This window comes from Telopea speciosissima, unplaced genomic scaffold, assembly GCF_018873765.1.
Source record: "Telopea speciosissima isolate NSW1024214 ecotype Mountain lineage unplaced genomic scaffold, Tspe_v1 Tspe_v1.0013, whole genome shotgun sequence".
Classification (NCBI taxonomy): Eukaryota; Viridiplantae; Streptophyta; class Magnoliopsida; order Proteales; family Proteaceae; genus Telopea; species Telopea speciosissima.
The window spans coordinates 279,837-298,068 of NW_025317349.1; the positions used below are offsets into that span (position 1 = coordinate 279,837).

Sequence of the window (18,232 nt, forward strand, 5' to 3'; positions counted from 1 at the left end):
AGCATCTCGAGTTTCAGGTGCATTTTTTCAAACACGCCATAGCACAGGATGTCAACCAAGTCCGCTATCAATAAGGACCCTCATTTTGATTACCAAGGCATCATCGTGGGGAGATTGTATGTCGGATAAATCTTCATCCAAGAACATGATCTGATGCTCGGTCCTTCTCCTCTTGTCGGGCACTTTCGTTTGGAACACACACTGAGCATGATTCTTTCTAGAGTTGGAAGACTCACCTCTAAGCCCCAGGCCCCCGTATATTGTGGCAACTTCCCTAAGTGGGGCATTCTCGGTAGGTCATTTCCCCCTTGCCTGGCCTTCCCTATCCAACCGAGAAGGTGATTTGGCCTTCTCCTCAGACTCCCGAGAATGATATTCCTACCTCCTTTCACCACCATCTTTCTTGACAAATCGGCTCAAACGGCCCCTCTGGATGAGGGCTTCAATCTCATCCTTCAACTGCCTACAGTCCTTGGTATCCTGACCATGGTCTTGATGAAATCTATAGTATTTACTTTTGTTACATTCGTGCGTAGGTTTGATCATCTTAGTAGGCCAATGTAAAGTCACCTGGTCCTTTATCTCATTCAACATATATGCCCGGTTATGTGTGAGGGCCGTGTAAATTGGCTCTAGGCCTGAATCATTCTTTGTAACCCAGTCCCTATCATCTCTCGTTCTCTTCCCCTCCTTCTGGTCTCTATTGTGCTTCGGGCCGTTCTTCCCAACCTGGGTAAGTTTGCCTTCTTTTTCTTGTTCAGCTGCAAGAACTTCAACCAGGTTGATGTGCTTCTCATAGCGTGAGAAGAGTTCATACATGTCCATTGGCTCATCCATGATCAGTGACCTCTTTAACTCGACATCCCTGATGACGCTGCGCAGAGCTTGGAACTTCACGATCTGGTTTAAGTTTTGCACCTCCAGTGCCTCCTTATTGAATCTTGTGAGAAAATCTCTGATAGACTCATCAGGGCGCTGCTTTGTGGCCAAAAGATTGGCGGCTGTCCTCTTATGGACCCTGCTACCCACGAAGTGGGCAAGAAAACCCCGCCCAAGCTCCACGAAGTTGGTCAGGGAGCGTGACCGGAGGCGCAAAAACCATTGTCTCGTCGCCCCCTTCAAGGTAGAGGGGAACGCCCTACACATTATGGCATTAGAGGCACCCTGAAAAAACATCAATGACTTAAAAGTTTCCAGGTGATCTTCTGGATCTGCTATGCCTGCATACTACTCAATCGCAGGCATCTTGAATCCTTTCGGCAAAGTTTTTGCTCCGATCTCGTCAGTGAAGGCCAGATCGGTAGTGAAGTGGAAGTTGTGATTTAGGGTTAGGTTCTCTCCTCTCTTGACCTCCTGAATTTGATCCTGCAGCTCCAATATTTTTTCATTTAAAGCTTGTTCGACCTTGGTCATCTGAGAACCTTGGTGCTTGCTATTCCCTTGGACTTCTTTATCCTTCCGCCGAGCATTATTCGCGTTGTTGTGGTTCTCATTGTGCTCAAGGGAAGGGTTTCTTTCCCTTGCCTGTGGTAGACGTGGTGGTATCAGGATTCCTTGTAGGAAATTACGTTGCAGCTCTACCATCTGATCCATCTTGTCCTACCACCGAGCCTGCATCGCATCAAATTATTCCACCGTTACGTACCACGGTGGGTCTTCAGGGAGTCTTGGCTGAGACTCCTCTTGCTGGGATTCATTCGCCTCTAGGATTGGATCATCTGCTTCAGGGTGAGAGCCTGTCGGTCCGCCCAAAGTTCCTCCCTGAGCAACGGCAGGAGCAGTGGCTACCACAGCGGCCACCGTAGTGGCGGCAGTAGCCCTAGAAATCTTTGATTGATTCTGGGTGTTTGTCATGATGGAATCCTCATAGGTTTTTACTCTTCGTTCCCATAGACAGTGCCAAAGAATGATGCTCAAGGGAAATCCTCAAACACTACAACTTTCAAGCTAGACTGGGCTAGAAAAAGATTATGGAAAATGAAGATTACTATTTTGGGTTTCTTGATTTCTCTATTGATCAAAGAATGTCTTTATATGGGTGCACAGACCCTTCTTTACACAAGTTCCTCCCCTCCCCTTTTTCTCTGATCCTCCTTGGGGTTCGCCCATGGGCTTTCCTTCCTTATAAGGTGGTCCCCCTGTGCTCGGATTAGGAAACCCTTCCAAGAAGAGGGATCCCCTCCTCAGATCTCAGGATTCGGGATCTTCTCGTACGTGAATTACGGTTATCAGTCTCCATCCACTGGGAAGTTCTTAACTGATCTTACTGACGTGTCTAGACTAGTACAACCATTTCGTTAGTGGTCTGCCCTATCCCGGATGTGGCCCGGTCACTTGTAATTTGAATCATTCCACGTGTCACGCCTAGATTGAGTAGGTAAAGTGTGGTGTATCAGTAGCTAAGACACCCTTTGAGTTGTGGAAAGGCCGTAAGCCTAGCATACAACACCTTAGGGTATGGGGTCGCATAGAACATGTGTGAAAGCAACAAACAGACAAATTGGAATCCAGGATTTGAAGGTGCTATTTCTTAAGCTATCCTAAAGGCACGATTGGTTATTATTTCTATGACCCAATTGACCAAAAGGTCATTGTTAGTAAACATGTTACTTTTTTGGAGGGAGAAATATTGACCAAGAAGTCTGAGCCTGTAGTTATTGAAGAATTATTGGATAACTTAGAAACTTCACTTTCAGAAGTAAGACTAGTTGACATACCCATTGAAAAAGAAACACCTCATGAACCTCGACGTAGTGGGAGGACTATTAGACCGCCCACCAAGTTTACTCTTTTCACTGAAGAAGAGAAAATAGTGGAAGAGTTCCACATGATGTCAGTTGAATCGGATGATGATCCGATAACATACTCTGAGGTTCTTAAGTATGTTGATGTCACTAGGTGGCGGGAGGCAATGCGCTCTAAAATTGATTCGATGCATTCCAACATGGTTTGGACTCTAGTCGATCCACCACTTGGAGTTAAGCCGATTCGATGTAAATGAATCTTCAAGAGGAAGAAGGGCGCGGATGAAAAAGTTGGAAGATTCAAAGCGAGACTAGTGGCAAAGAGTTATACCCAGAAAGAGGGTATATAGATTATGAGAAAACTTTTTCCCTAGTAGCGATGATAAAATCCATCAGAATTTTATTGGCAATTGTAGCATACTATGATTATGAGATCTGGCAGATGGATGTGCAAACTGCATTCCTGAATGGATTTCCTCAAGAAAAAATTTACATGCAACAGCCAGAGGGGTTCTCTTCCTTAAAGGAAGAAAGAAAAGTATGCAAATTGCAGAGGTCCATCTATGGACTAAAGCAGACTTCCAGAAGCTGGAACATCAGGTTTGATCAATCAATCAAACCATTTGGTTTTGATCAAAACATGGATGACCCATGCGTTTATAAGTAGATCAGTGGGAGTGCAGTATGTTTTCTTGTTTTATACATAGATGACATATTGCTTATTGGTAACGATGTAAGGTTTCTTTCATCTATTAAGCAGTAGTTGTCTCTTACTTTTCGATGAAAGACCTTGGTGAAGCCAGCTATATCCTTGGGATCAAACTTGTAAGAGATCGCCAGAAAAGGATATTAGGCTTGTCACAGGCTACCTATATGGACAAAGTCTTGGCCAGATATAATATGGAGAACTTCAAACAAGGAAGTATTCCTTTTCGACATGGAGTCAGTCTTTCCAAATCTCAGTGTTCTTAGTCTCAAATGGACATTGAAGAGATGAGGAAGATTCCCTATGCCTCAACAGTAGGGAGTCTTATGTATGTTACATTGTGTACGAGGCCAGACATTTGCTATGCAGTAGGTATTATAAGTCATAACCAATCTAATGGGTGGAGGTGCCATGGTGTGGCGGAGTGCAAAACAGAAACCTACAGACAATCCCAATTTTAAGAACACCTTGCATCATGTGATATGGCTAATAAAGTGTTTAGGTTAGGAAGTTCCTAACATTTCTGGAGTAGTCCCTGCTCTTGTCAAATGTCATATTCTCCTGTTATGTTACAACAAAGGGGCAATTGCACAAGCAAAGGAGCTAGGGCTTATCAGAGGAACAAGCATGTGCAGTAGAAGTATCACCTTATCAGGGAGATAAACCAGCAGGGCGACATAAGTATCTCCAAAATAGATACTACTGAAAATGTGTCAGATGCCATGACAAAGAGTTTGTCTCCTAGAGTGTTTGAAAAACATATGGAGGGTATGGGTTTAAAATGTATGGGAAATTGGCTTTGATATACAAGTGGGAGATTGTTGAATTTATGTGTCTATCAAACCCGGTTTGGTCCGATTTATTTTGTATTGAACCTTTTCATACGCTGCATGGCGGCATATCGGTCTGCAGTCACCTACAAAAAGCAAAAAAAAAAAAAAAAAAAGGGGCTAAAGATTTCGCCCGACAAAAAATAATAATAAAATAAATAATTAAACTTACCTCGTCGTGTGGAAGAGGAAGACCTAGGGCAAGGTCTACTGCCCTAGGAGGCGGCAACTCGACGTTTGGCATACTCAGATCGTCAGGTCTGATGAACCATGGGCAGGAGCAGGGGATGTGATCATCCAGACCGGCCAACCGCATTGTAGGGACTCCATCGGAAGTCCCTGCCTCAGAATCTGCCCCTCCTGCCCGAGAGGCACGAGAGGACCGTCCAAGATCGAAACTCCCAGGAATAAGGGGCCGGGCAAGGTACTAGAAAAATAATGGAAGCTGGTTACCCCGAGTCAAATATTTCTAAAAAAAAAGGGGGAAGAGAAGGGTAATGAAGACTTACCCGAAGACCCTCTGGGGTCAAGGGGACGCAGACAGTCTCTCTATAGAGAAATGCTGGGTAATCCCTAGCAGCGGCTAGCCATGTCGCAGGCTCGCCTGCCCTCAGACGCTAGATCTCCTCCGGCTCCAGAAGGCGAGGGGTGTGCATCTGAGCTGGGGGAGACAGGGGACGAGTCTCTCCTCGGACCACTACATGGTCACCACTGCCCGATTGGGGAACACCAAGATTGAAGTTGTCTGTGAATGGTCAGATCAAAACCTGAATCCAATGCCATTTTGGAAATGGTTTTTGCAAAACTTATTTTACATAAAATGATAGATTATATGTAGTTATTTAATTAAAATGTTTTATCAAGTTTTGCGGCACGCGATCATATACACAGACTCTCTGATATGGACTTGTTCTATGGAATGGGGTTTGACAGTAGTAGTGTACATGCCCTAGATTCCATAATGATGGTGTTGATTAGTGGTGGGTTGGTACATGATGATTTATTATAATGTAGGGGTTTATTTGGAATTTACTAAAATAATTGGTTATTTATTTAATTAATGGATATGGTACTAATTGTAATTATCCATAAATTGAAATAAATAATTAATTAAACTATTCCCTATTAGATTCTGCTTCTTCACCAATTAGAAGCACTATAGGTTTAAACAGATCAAGCCAATGAGGAGAGAGAGTATCTGACTCTCACTGGGATTTATCCAACAATTCAACATTCCTCTTGGAGCAGGATCTTTCAGCAGATCTTTGGTGTATTGTTTGGGAAGACAAGGCTAGTTTACCAATGTTTAGATTAATTCCTTTTTGGTTTTGCTTTGTGTTTGGGTTCTCAGTGTAAGGTTGAGTGGTAGAGTTATTGTTTCTCTAGGGTTTGGGGTAAGGCAGGTTATGTTCCCCCCCCCCCCCCCAATGTTATCTTATTCCACTTCTCTTTTGATAAAATTTTAGGGGGTGGCCTAGGTCCCAAGTAATATTTGGGCTTATATAAAAAGGCCAAAAATGTTCCCTCTATTTCTAAACTGCTTCTTTCTATTCAGAAGTTTTCCCCTGACAATTATGTTTTCTTTGAATTTCACCCCTCTCACTTCCTTGAGAAGGATTAGGTAACAAAATCAACCCTCCTATCTGGTTTGAGTTAAAGGGGGGCCTTTATGACCTTTCACCTCCCTCTCCTCCCTCAGCTAATGTAGTTGTTCGCACGTCTCTTGATGTTTGGCATCGTCACCCAGGCCACCCGCATGAGCGTCTTCTCTTTCATATGCTGAAAAGAAATTCTCTTTCGTGTTTCCTATCCTATCTTAGTAGTATTTGTCTTGCTTGTCCGTTAGGTAAATCATGCCATCTCTCTTCACCTAAGACGCATAGTAGAAGTTTATTTCCACTATATCTCATTCACAGTCATGAAATAGGACCTTCCCCCACCCCATCTTTGTCTGATTATCGTTATTAAGTAATTTTCATGGATGATAATACAAGTCAGATGTTTTTGTTATTTTTTCCCAATTTCAAGTGCTTGTTGAACGTCTTTTTGGTAGAAAAATTAAATCCTTTCAGACTGACTATGGTGTTGAATTCTGCTCACTCCCTGTTTATTTCACAAACCTTGGGATTTCTCATCAGCTTTTTTCTCCTCATACCCATGAGCATCAGGGTACTATTGAGCGACGTTATCACCACATCATCGAAACTGATCTCTCTCCCTTCTGAGTAAGGCCAGTTTAGAGTCTGGATGAGGGAAAACCAATCCTTTATATCTCATATTGGAATGTAGTTTCCTTGGTTCATATCTCCAACGTGCATGTCTAGAGTTGAAGCATACCGAGGATGTGATCCAACATGTTGACAATCTAGAGGAATGGTCATAGTTGAAGCAATATAGAGCATGCCCAAACCTCTCCCATTATTTATTCACCCCAAAAAAAATATTTTTACTTTGCAATTAAATCTCTTTGATTTGAAAAGTAAAATAAATATTATATTAAAAAATATAATTATCAAATATGGTAAGAATATTAGGTATATTATTACACAATCATGATTGCAAAACATTTTTTTTTCCTTTCGGAACTGATTTTACTTCCCTCCCTACATTTTTCTTATCATTAATTACAATCAAACGGAGCCAGAAAAGTTTCCAAATAATTTTTTTTGGGGGCGGAGGTGGGGAGGGCAGCTGGGCAGGGGAGGAATGAGAGAAGTCTTGTGGCAGTCCGTGCATCATACACCAATGTACTGCCAAACAATATTAACATGATGATCCTGTTTTAGGAATCAAATATCTTTTCTTACACCATTTTTCAGAAGTCTAGCTTTACAAGGTTCTGCCATGGATTTAAATATAACAAGGATTGTTGATTGTAGCAGTAATTCACTAGTCAAAGAAATGAAACTATATAAAGAATAAGCAATAGTACTCTCAATATATGAAGGCTTTTGTCATCAAGTTCAATTTGGGTTCTCAATAAAGCTTTTAAGCTTGACTTTGCAGAAGATTGCTATCTAGTGCAAGTAGAGTTTGGGTTGGAGCAAACAAATTGACCTGGTCCAACTTGAACACATGGAAATTTGAAGGTGATGAGGGGGTCTAAGACCACCATGGGTTTTCACCTGTCCTGAAATCTGTTTCAACCCATGGAACAAATATTACTTTTCCATCATCAATGTCTGCATGAGCCAAGGCCAAGGACTGTTCCCAAACAAAAAAAATTAGTTATTACAAAGGGGAAAGAGAAAGAAGAGAGAGTTACTGATAATAGAACACAAATAGAACTGCTTTGCTTACCAGAGGTGCTGGTCCTCTGACAACCTTGCCTTGGTTGTTGTACTGGGAACCGTGGCAAGGACAAATAAACTTCTTCTCTGCAGCATTCCATGGCACAACACACCCAAGGTGTGTGCAGACTGCATTAATACCATAGGTGGCAAGAGTCTTGTCATTCTCCACAAGAAGGTAAGTTGGATCTCCCTGCAGGACATTAACATGTTCAAAGAGATTATCAAAATCCCACATTGAGGATCTCTGGGCTTAATGTGTTCTGTAATTGGAGGAATCCAGAAGATTGGTTAAAGTAATGGAAATAGACTTCCATAGTCATATCTTTAATCAAGTTTAAAAGATTTCTAGGAAAACAATAAACCATTATTAATATTACCTTTAGCCCTTGTGTAAGGGTCCTGTCCCCTGGACCATGGATCTTGACCCACTCATTTGCGATGACATCATTGCCCAAGGCATCCTTTGCTACGGTACCACCACCAGCACCTCCTGACCTATAGTCATTTTAAATTTGAGAACAACAGTTCAGATCGTTTCAGAATGACAGAGCTTCTCAAAGTCTCAAGCACCTCCACTACCTCTATCAAATTTTGAGACCAGCTCAGGTTCACGGACAAGAACCATCTCGTATGCCTTTTAGGCACACAGATGAAATCCACTTCAAAGTCTGATTCCATCTGTGCGCCTAAGAGGCGTACGAGATGGTTCTCATAAGTGAATCCTGAGCCAGCCTCTAAATTTGTGGGTATTCAATGACATTTTAAAAAATTATACAAATTTAAAAAATATAAATTATTGCGGTTGTTTCTATAAGAAATAGAAATTACTGAGTTTTATCCAAAAATTTGGACCAATAATAGAAATACAAAAAGTTATTTCTGAAATAAAAACAGAGCCCGAAAACATAAGTGTAATCATGCAAGGAGTCCAAGAGTATCTAACTGAGAGTATATACTGGAAAAGATATGAAAAATCAAGTAGTAATTTCTTATAGTTCCTTGATTAGTGATTAAGCGATCGTGATCGTCGCTGCCCGTAGTGGCCATAGTGGCTCAGATACATCACCTTGTGCAATGTTCGCCTTACCCCTGCCCAAGTGCCTTGTCCGAACACAGGTACGGTGGACATTGCGCGTGACGATGTGTCTGGGCCAGACCGCTATGATCGCTACAGGCAGCGCGCCGTAAAGTATCTGAATTGGGGAAAACCATCTTAACTTGAGACTCCTAGATGGACACAAATTATTAAAAAAATACATATATACTTGTCTGGCTAGTTGAAACAGCAACTAAATAATAGATGAGAAAAGAATAAGAATAAAATCAAGGAAGAAATGAAAGAGTAGCAGAAGGGAAGAAACTAACCCAGGAGGGGCAAAAAAGGTAGCATAAGGAACCAACATGCCGGCGGTTGGGAGTGAAATGGCACCCAAAAGAAGCAAATTCAAGAGCTCCCTCTTACCCATGTCGGGCACGCGATCGGCTGGAATGCTGGTAGCTTGGCACGTTATCCTTATCCCCTTCTCCTTCCCCACAAATTGGGTCTTTGTGGGTTTCGAAGTAAAAGCTTGGCAACGAGAGAAAATCCCATTTTTGCTAGAGCAGAGCTGAGAGGAAAACAAATAAAAAGCAAAAGTAAAATCAATAATGAGCTCTGATTGTCACAATAGATGATCGAGCTTATATTTAGAAGAGAGGTTTGATTCACCTGTGAATGGATTGCAGCAGATAGATTAGAAACCGCCATAATGGTGAATTGTTGAGAAGACCAAGAGAAACGTATGTTCTGAGATATGTGGAATAGAAAGATTTATCGAGTGGAAGCCATGGGATTCCATATCGGCGAGTAGATAAGATGAGTGTTTGATTGACAATCGAAGGCCACTCAGAGCCACATATTTGAGATTATATTCTTGAACACGGATGAACCCTTCTTAAAGACAGAAATACTAAGGTATTCCAGGGATCACGGCTTAACATTGCATTCACTTACTTCTATTCACCGAATCATGAGTTTTAGGAATCGGTATTCAAATCGATGGTGATCCAGTATCGATATTGGCCGTGATCGATATCGATATTTGATTGATACGGATGGATTGATGAGGTTGGTATGTATATCTGATTTTTTCATGAGCAAAAAAGGTATCTTTATTCAATATTGGCTGGATACCGATTGTCTACATGGAATTAATATCAGTTTTGTGAATGGATCAATGCCAATTGCGATACCAATACTGTGAACTAAATCCCTGGATAGCACCATTGGCACGGAAAGAAGCAATTGTATTGATTTTCTTTTCGTGACTTTGTGCCATTGGAAGCCCATGCATGAGTTGGACTCTGAAGGTTGAATTCTAGAATTGGGCCCATAATCCGGACTTCAAATTCAGGCCAATTCTAGAAAGAGTGAGTTTTAATTCCTCCACAGTTTCAAATTGGACTCATAATTTTAAAATTCAAATTCAGGTTAGTTCCAGAAGGAGTAAGTTTCTGTTCATTACAATAAAGAGAATTGAGAGTCAACTTCTTCGTCCTTTAGGCTCCGTTTGGTTGCAAGGGGAATTAAAGGAACGAAAAGTGAAATTTTTAAACCCAAATAAGAAACTTTTGTAATAATTATCCCATGTGATTATATCACCTACTACAAATCATTCTATATTTGATTATTAAATTTCACTTTATTTTGCAACCAATCATTTTGATTTAAAAAGTAACATAAAAATTACATGTAAAATGTATCATTACTAAATATGGTATGAAATTTAAGTAGTTTATACAATTCCATGGGGTAATTATTACAAAAGTTTCTTTTTAAGGTTTGAAAATTTTCACTTCCCTTCCCTTTACTTTTCACCCCCTGTCATCAGTAAATTTTCCCCTTACCAAAAAAAAAAAAATTCCCCTTGCAACCAAACATAGCCTTAGGGATCGAGTTTCCCATCACCCACAATGAAGAGAGAATCTCTTCACTTGTGGGTTTTGACATTTGAATAGAACTGTGAAACAATGGAAGATTAGCTTGGATATTCGTATACATGGGAGAGATCATTATCGCACTACAACAAAAATCATCATCCGCAGGGGTAAAAACCACTGTTGATTATACCAAAAACAGCCACCATTTATATGGGGGTATTATTTTTTGGGAGAAAGTACGCTAACTGGTGTTGTGTGTAGGTGTGTACCTGCGCCCAGACACAACCCAGTGCGAATAGACCGTTGCACCCCCCGAAAAGTGAAAAGGTCCAGGGGTGCGGCGTTCTTTTTGCATCGGGCTGTGTCTAGGCATAGGTCACACACCCAAACACAACTCCGGTTAGCGTTCCTTTTCTCATTTTTTTCGGTTTAAATACACATACCCCCCTAAAATGTACCCAATATTCCTCATGCACCCCTAAGGTTCTAACAATTCCACACGCACCCCTTGAAAATTCCACGTACACCCCCTACTTTTCAACCTAAAGCTATTTAAGTCCACACCGTTAATTTCATGCGTTAAATGCTAACGGATTTGAAATTGAAGAATGCAATGTACAGTTATACCCTTACTAGGGCATAATTATCAAAATGCCCTTAAGTTAAAAATCAAAAATGACAAAAGTTTAAAAAGGAAAATACCTAAAACAACCTTCACCCTTTCCCATGAAATTGTTTGGTCCAACAAAGACTAGCAGCCTCCGAGGAAAAAGGTATGCTTTTGTCATTGTTGATGATTTTCTAAGGTCTACTTAAATTATATTTCTTAACCCGAAAGATGAAGCTTTGGACAAGTTTATATATTAATCTCATCAAGAGACTTCAAAACGAAAAAGAGTTATATGTTTCTAAGATTAGAAGTGATCATAGTAGAGAATTTGAAAAACTTGAATTTGAGAGCTGTTGTAATGCATATGGTATAGGTCATCAATTCTCTGCTCCAAGAACTCTTCAAGAAATGACAAGAACAATGCTCAATGAACATAGCTAGCCTAAGTATTTTTTGGCTAAAGTTGTTAATACTGCTTGTCATACTCTTAACAAAGTTTTGATACGTCCAAAGTTTGGAAAACATCATATTAACTTATGATGAATCAAAAGCCTACTGTTCACTACTTTAGAGTGTTTGGGTGTTAATACTGCTTGTTATATTTTTCATGTGTTTCGAAGGCGAAATGGCCCACCAAAGTTTCAAATTTTGAATTTTGTTTTCTTCTTTTGTAAGCAAGCCCCTCTATATTAGGCCTTCTAATGCTTCTTTGTAATCAGTTTGCATTTTGAATAGAAGAAAGTTCTTCATTTTTCCTACTTGTGGATTCAAGTTCGTCGGCATTAGAATGAGATCTAACCCCTCCTATTTCCTTCAGCGTCAGATAATCTAGGTACTTTTGAACTAAGACGTATTTCAATCGCAATTACAAACAATTTAAAGGTCAAACCTTAAAGCACAAACCATCACACATGGTGAGAATTAATATCAATTAAAATATTAATTTTTTTGTTTGATGGATAGACATATCGAACACTATCTAAGTGTCTAGACTCCGGCCTGGGCCCAATGAAGAAGGTCCTCACTTGGTCTACTTGTTCCAACAAATGCAGAAGGGTTTGTTGTCGATGCCCTTGGGGTCCATAGAGATCATGTCTTCATCCAGAGGATCTCAAGTACCTGGATCAATCAAAAGTTCGATTCTATCTGAACTACTCATTTTCAAATGATATCCACATTGTTCTGCTTGTTCCAACAAATGTAGAAGGGTCTGTTGTCGATGCCCTTGTTTCAATTTTTGCCTAAGTGGATGTCGGAGAGAATTAAAAAATTGTGAGCCAAAGACTTAAGGCTGAGAGAAGAAGAAGAGGAACGTTGGAGAGGATATAAAAATGAGAGAGAGAGAGAGAGAGAGAGAACACTGTTGGTAAGGGTAGGGATGTAAATGAATAGCCAAAATACGTTTCCGTATCCGTGTCCGTATCCATTTAGCACTATCCGAATCCATCCAAAAGCTAAACGGATACGGATACGGATAGGCTATTGCTATCCAAAAAGCTATATTTACATGTAAACGGATAAATCCGATCCGTATCCGTGTCCGTATCCATTTAGCACAATCTGAATTTGTCCGAAAGCTAATCGAATGCGGATGCGGATGCGGATATAGCACTATCCAAGCCGAATCCGATCCATTTACATCCCTAGGTAGGGGATTAAAAAATGAGAAAGAGATACGGGGGAGAGCATAATCAACGACAATGACAGTCGTTAGTAAATCCCTAACCTTCTCATTCTACGCTTTCATTACCTCTCCATTCAAATCCAAAGTGTCCAATTCTTTTAATCCAGGTGTTAAGATTAAATATTGATTTTCATTGATTGTAGTCACACGGTTACATTAGAATATATAGTTTGGATAGAGTTACATAAGAGTAGGAGTTCTATCCCTAGGTCTGGGACTTTGTTCGATCAGATGAAAGATGGGTTGTTGGAAGCGGGAACACAGTTAAATTCTGGTATAATAGGTGGCTTCACAATCACAGTATTGAGGATCTTCTTCATCCCCTACATATTCCTCGAAACCTTTCTGCTACAGTGGCTGATTTCTGGGATCAAGGAAACTGGGGCTGCCGGTGGTCCAAGACCCTCAAGTCCAAAGCATCTTCAATGCCATTCTTGGAAGTGGAATCACTTGTCACAACGGGCCTGATCTGAGATTTTGGGCGCATTCTACTACAGGAACATTCTCAGTCAAGTCAGCTTGGAATACTCTGCGCATCAAGGTGGCTGCTCCTACATGGGCATCAAGTGTATGGAACCAAGGACTACATCCACGCTCTGCGGTGTTTGGTTGGAGACTCGCACATGGAGCGCTACCTACAGACCACATGGTGTGCCACAAATCAGTCCCGTTCGTTTCCAGATGTGAACTTTGCCATTCAAATTGCGAATCGATAAATCATTTATTCCTAGACTGTGCCTTCTCACGACAAGTTTGGGTTGAGGTACTATATGCTTTTAATCAGAACTGGAGGGGGTTCCCTTCTATTGAATTATTTTTTTCTTGGTGGCGTAGAAAGGCTAAAGTTGTTCCTTTCTCGAAGGTATGGGGTCCCCTTCTGATTATCTGTTGCCAAAATATTTGGGGGGAGCGTAATAGTCGTAGATATGACAATCGAAGCAAAACCCCTGCCGAAGTGGTTAAATTATGTTTTAAGGATGTTGGGGATTTCAGAAGGGTGAAAGGGGTTCAGGTGAAATCTGTCCAGGATTTAACTCTTGCTCGTTTGATGAAGGTTATAATAGCAATACCACCGCCTAAAAGAATAATAGATGTTAAGTGGAAACAACCATAGCAGGGCTGGTTGAAATTGAATATTGATGGCTCTTCTCTGGGTAATCCAGGAGCAACAGGTGCTGGAGGGATTTTTCGAGATCATTTGGGAGTAGTAATAAGATGCTTTTCAGAATACCAGGGAGTGGGTTCAAACTATATGGCTGAGCCAGAGGCGTTTGATGAGCACATTTATGTGTGAAATCTTAGGGCATAAAGCATACATTTTACCATATTGGACAGAGTTACTCGGTGCTTTCTTATGCTTTTCAGGTTTTAGGTGAATTCTTGTGAAAATGGAGGAGATGATGCTAAGGAAATGTTTTTAAGGTGTTTAAAGGTGTTAATGGCTTGGATGCATAGCCCATCGAGTCGGCTTTGTAACGGTTTAAACGGCACATGATTCCGAGTTGAAACGAAGAAGTTACGGCCGTTTCCGTAACGAAGCACGAAAATGGTCTATAGGGGTTTATTTGTAATTATTGACAGTCGGCTGGGGACAAAGTGAAGCGAAAGTTCAGATTGCAGGGGCCTTAACAGAATTATTTGAAGTTACATTTCTTGTACCCGAAAGATTCCATTTGGAGGGCTCTGGACAGTCCAACTTCAACTTGAGATATCTTGGGCTCCCGAACTCCAAATTGGACGAAATTTGGGTCTATTTTGGGTGATTTTTCGCAAGGAACACAATGGTGAGGCCTATATAAGCACCCCATGCTCCACGTTTCCTGAAGGACAGAATGGATATTTTATTTATTCTTGAAGGAATCCTAGTCATCACCCTTACTCTCTCTCTCCTCCAACTTCTCAAGGGCACTTCTGGAATTCTACTTGGGATAGACTTATTTTGAAAGATATTCTCACCTATGGAAAGTTGAAAAATCAAAGATGCTTTGATTTTATTGCTTGGAGAAGATATCTACAAAGAAAAGGAAGCACTTTTAGAATTGGAAGTTTACTTTTAGAAATGAAGGCTATGTAAACAATCTTCTCTTCTTCTTCTTTCTATTTTTTCTTTTTCTTAGGATTCAAGGCATTGTAAAAGAGGAAGGAGAAGAGAATATTCTCTTTTCTTAGGGAATATTTCTCCTACACTTCCCTCTTCTCCCTTCTCTTCTCTTCCCCCTATAAATACTCCTTGCCCTTTGGGTTGTAAGAAGTTAGTTTTTTAATTCAATTTTTTAGTTTAGTTTTTAGTTCAATTTTAATTCAGTTTTTTAGTGTAATTTTTACTTCATTCACTTAGTGAAATTTTCTCTTCTTTTCCTATTTTTGGCTTAAGTTCTTAGTTTTGATTTCAAGTTCTTAATTTTGATTTCATAAGTCTAGTTTAATGGTTGTAATAGTTTTAGTTTAAAGCTTTCTAGTCTAAGTTCCTATGTTGATGACAAGACATGGAGATTTAGAAGAGGAAGCCATGGTGAGTATATTTAAGTATTCAAGCACATCAAGGTATCTCATTCTCTAAACCCTTAATCTCATTCTCCCTCTCCTCTATCTCTCTCTATCTTCTTCTTCTTCTCCCTCAATTTCTTTTATTTTTTTTTATAGGATTGTGGTTTGTGGATGCACTTTTATTCCCTTATTCCTTTTTATGTGGTTATTATGTGTGGCTGTATTTTTATTCCTTTCAATTTGCGTTAGTCTGATAGGTTAGATGCTCATGTGTTAGGACGCCAATTTAATCCCTTAATTTTGTTAGATGCTTATGAGTTAGGATGCATTAATTTTCATTAATTTAATTAGTTTAATTTAACACTTTAATTTGGTTCACTTTGCATTACTTTTAAGTTAGTTAAATAAAGTGGCGTATATCTCCTCGTGTTCGACCCGTAGCTACGATTGACCTGTATGCTTGTGGTATTATTTTAACTCAAACAAGTTTTTGGCGCCGTTGCCGGGGAGATTATTGACCACTTTATTTTTTTGATTTTTAAGTAATTCGAAGTGCTTTAGTTTCTTCTCTTTCTCCTCTTTCTTTTAAAAAAAAAAAAAAAAAACATTTTGAAAACCTCTTCTTGTTTCTCTTCTGTTTCAAATAGTGTGCGCCCAATCTAAAGTCCTTCATATGCCCAAACCCAGTCAATCTTGGTGCCCCTTCATTCGTTGGGTGGTTTGGATTGGCATGTGACTTATCTTTGGAGGTGACCACTCTTGATAACAGGAAAGCGACATAGTGAGAGTGTTGGAAATATAAACGTATAGTAGTCCTCCACCCTACATCAGAATCCATTTAGAGTCGCCCGTAGGTGGCTCGTGAAGACTATACGGGTTCCCTTGCTGTCAACCTATATGGCAACCTTACAGCTTTGGAACCATTGTTTCGATTTCTGAGAGATAGATGCACTATCTACCTTGGGCTCCCTCTTATTTTTAGTAATTTTTTTTCTAGTCTTTTATTTTTCTTTAAACTTTTTTTTATGGGAGACCTCAATTTGGGATAGGTGGTTAATTTAGAATAATGGGAGATACACTTCCTTATAAGACTTTGGGGGAAAGATGGACCTATGCTAAGGCAACCATGATTTTGGAGGAAATGTTTAAACAGGTTAGGGAAGCCAAAAGTAGTGAGATAGAGAACAAATTTGCACCACCCCAGTACAATTTTGCTCCCCAACCCAACTATGGGCTTTCGGAAAATTTTGATTGGTCACATCCCCAGACTATCTATGTTATGGAAGAATGCCCTAATCTTTATGGAGGTAGCAATGGTGATGAGAATGTGAGCCCTCAATTTCAATATAATTCTTTTGGCACTTACAATCACGGGTGGAGTGATCATCCCTATTTCTCGTGGGATCAATGGAATAACCAAGCTGGACCACCCAATTTCCAATATCATGGTCAGTTTGGTCCTCCAATGCCCAACCCTCCATTAAATCTCAATGGGCCACCTCTCCTTGAATCATATCACCAACCCCTTGAGTTTCAAAACATTGGTGAGGAGGCCAGACTGAATGAGCTTGAGAAATACATAGACCTTCTCACAACAAGCCAAAATACCATGGAGAAGCAACTCTCTCAACTGATAACCATGGTGCAAGAGGAGGAAACGGGTACATTACCTAGTCAACCTGAACCTCCCCATCCCCAGTTTAATGATATTGAAAGTTCACCATCCCAATTTGAGGTTAATGAGAGTCATTCCCAACAAACTGCTTTTCATGATGATTTATTTGTTGAGATTGAGTCTCCTCAGGATATTAGTGAAGCGAGATTTGATGAGCTACCTGGGGAAGTCCAACTTTTTCTTGAAATTTCTGATTTTAGTGAGCCTAGTGTTTTTATTGATTTAGAATCAGATTTTTATGATAACATAGAAACCCAGGAAATTCGATATCCCCCTCTCTCTTTGGAAAACTTGAATAATTGTCATTTTGAAGATTCCATTGTCTCAGATGTTGATTTGTCCAAACCTCCTAGGTTTGATGATTTTATTGAGGAGGACAATGTTAGTCATAATGCCTTTCAAGCATATTTCCATGATCCTTATTTGGCAAACCAAGTTATGCAAAGAGCGGATAGTTGTATTGCTAGGATTGATTTGAGTAAGCCTCCAATTTTTTATGATTATTTAGATGAGGTTATTCATAATCCTTTTTATGCTTATTGTGATCCATTTTTGATTGATTTTTCAAAGAATGATAGGTGTTCTACATTGCAAATGGGAGAGAAGGGAAGAATTTATGGCCTGAGTTTTAATGCCTTCATTTTCCACTGTCCCATGAGGATAGATTTTTCTATTGGATATTTCTCAATTGTGCTTAACTTCCATATTATTTCTCGCTTTACTAAAATTCATGGTCGAGTGTTTTCTGGGTCTGAAGCTATTTCTCCATTTACTGGCCATGGATTGAGATTTCTATTGCTGCTCCTAGCACTTTTTGTAGAGCTCATGACTCTTCATGATCCTCTTTGTTGATTATATCCGGTAAACCCCTTCATTTCCTCCCTTGTCCTTATTCTTTCTTTTATGCATGCATTGAGGACACTGCATGAATTAAGTGTGGGGGAGATGTTGGGCTTAATTGGTGAATTTTGATTGTGACAATAGTTTGGTTTTGTGCATATGTCTCTTTGATTGCAAAGCGAGAGAAAGAGGGAATTAGGTATCCTAGCATGCGAAATAATAAAAAATCCCTTTTCAAGGACGGTAATTGGTTTGTATCTGGTGAGAGGGATTGAATTGAAAAATATGAGCGTTATTTCATTTGATGGCTAGATTCCTCTATGTGTTTTATGGACCCTTTAATCTTTTGGCTAGTAGTTGAGACCAATTTGTTTGTGGCAAGGTAAGGCATGAAAGTGGAATTCCTTGGGACTAGACAGGGCACTGTGCCTCATGAAGCAGGGT

General features: G+C 40.1%; 2 protein-coding genes across 2 annotated transcripts; both read right to left on the minus strand.

The window, feature by feature from the left end:
• Nucleotides 1–378: 378 nt before the first annotated feature.
• On the minus strand, nt 379–1,593 carry LOC122647193. The gene is made up of 2 exons (XM_043840650.1): nt 1,351–1,593; nt 379–1,164 (listed from the first exon to the last, which is right to left on the minus strand). Exons 1-2 carry the CDS (start codon nt 1,591–1,593, stop codon nt 379–381), a joined length of 1,029 nt encoding a protein of 342 aa, XP_043696585.1.
• Nucleotides 1,594–7,188: 5,595 nt separating this feature from the next.
• LOC122647195 (cytochrome b6-f complex iron-sulfur subunit 2, chloroplastic) lies at nt 7,189–9,424 on the minus strand. The gene is made up of 5 exons (XM_043840653.1): nt 9,282–9,424; nt 8,939–9,180; nt 7,951–8,068; nt 7,581–7,763; nt 7,189–7,484 (listed from the first exon to the last, which is right to left on the minus strand). The coding sequence occupies exons 1-5, from the start codon at nt 9,318–9,320 to the stop codon at nt 7,383–7,385; spliced, it is 684 nt and encodes a 227-aa protein (XP_043696588.1). The 5' UTR covers nt 9,321–9,424; the 3' UTR covers nt 7,189–7,382.
• Between the last annotated feature and the right edge of the window lie 8,808 nt (nt 9,425–18,232).

Bases quoted from the DNA above. Each gene is read 5' to 3' on its own strand.
- LOC122647195 (XM_043840653.1), bottom strand. From the start codon at position 9,320: ATGGCGGTTTCTAATCTATCTGCTGCAATCCATTCACAG. The intron at 7,764-7,950 runs GTAATATTAATA...AATGTCCTGCAG, and splicing joins CCCTTACACAAGGGCTAAAG to GGAGATCCAACTTACCTTCT. The intron at 7,485-7,580 runs GTAAGCAAAGCA...GTTTGGGAACAG, and splicing joins TCAGAGGACCAGCACCTCTG to TCCTTGGCCTTGGCTCATGC.
- LOC122647193 (XM_043840650.1), bottom strand. From the start codon at position 1,593: ATGGATCAGATGGTAGAGCTGCAACGTAATTTCCTACAAGGAATCCTG. The intron at 1,165-1,350 runs GTCAAGAGAGGA...ATGTTTTTTCAG, and splicing joins TGCAGGATCAAATTCAGGAG to GGTGCCTCTAATGCCATAAT.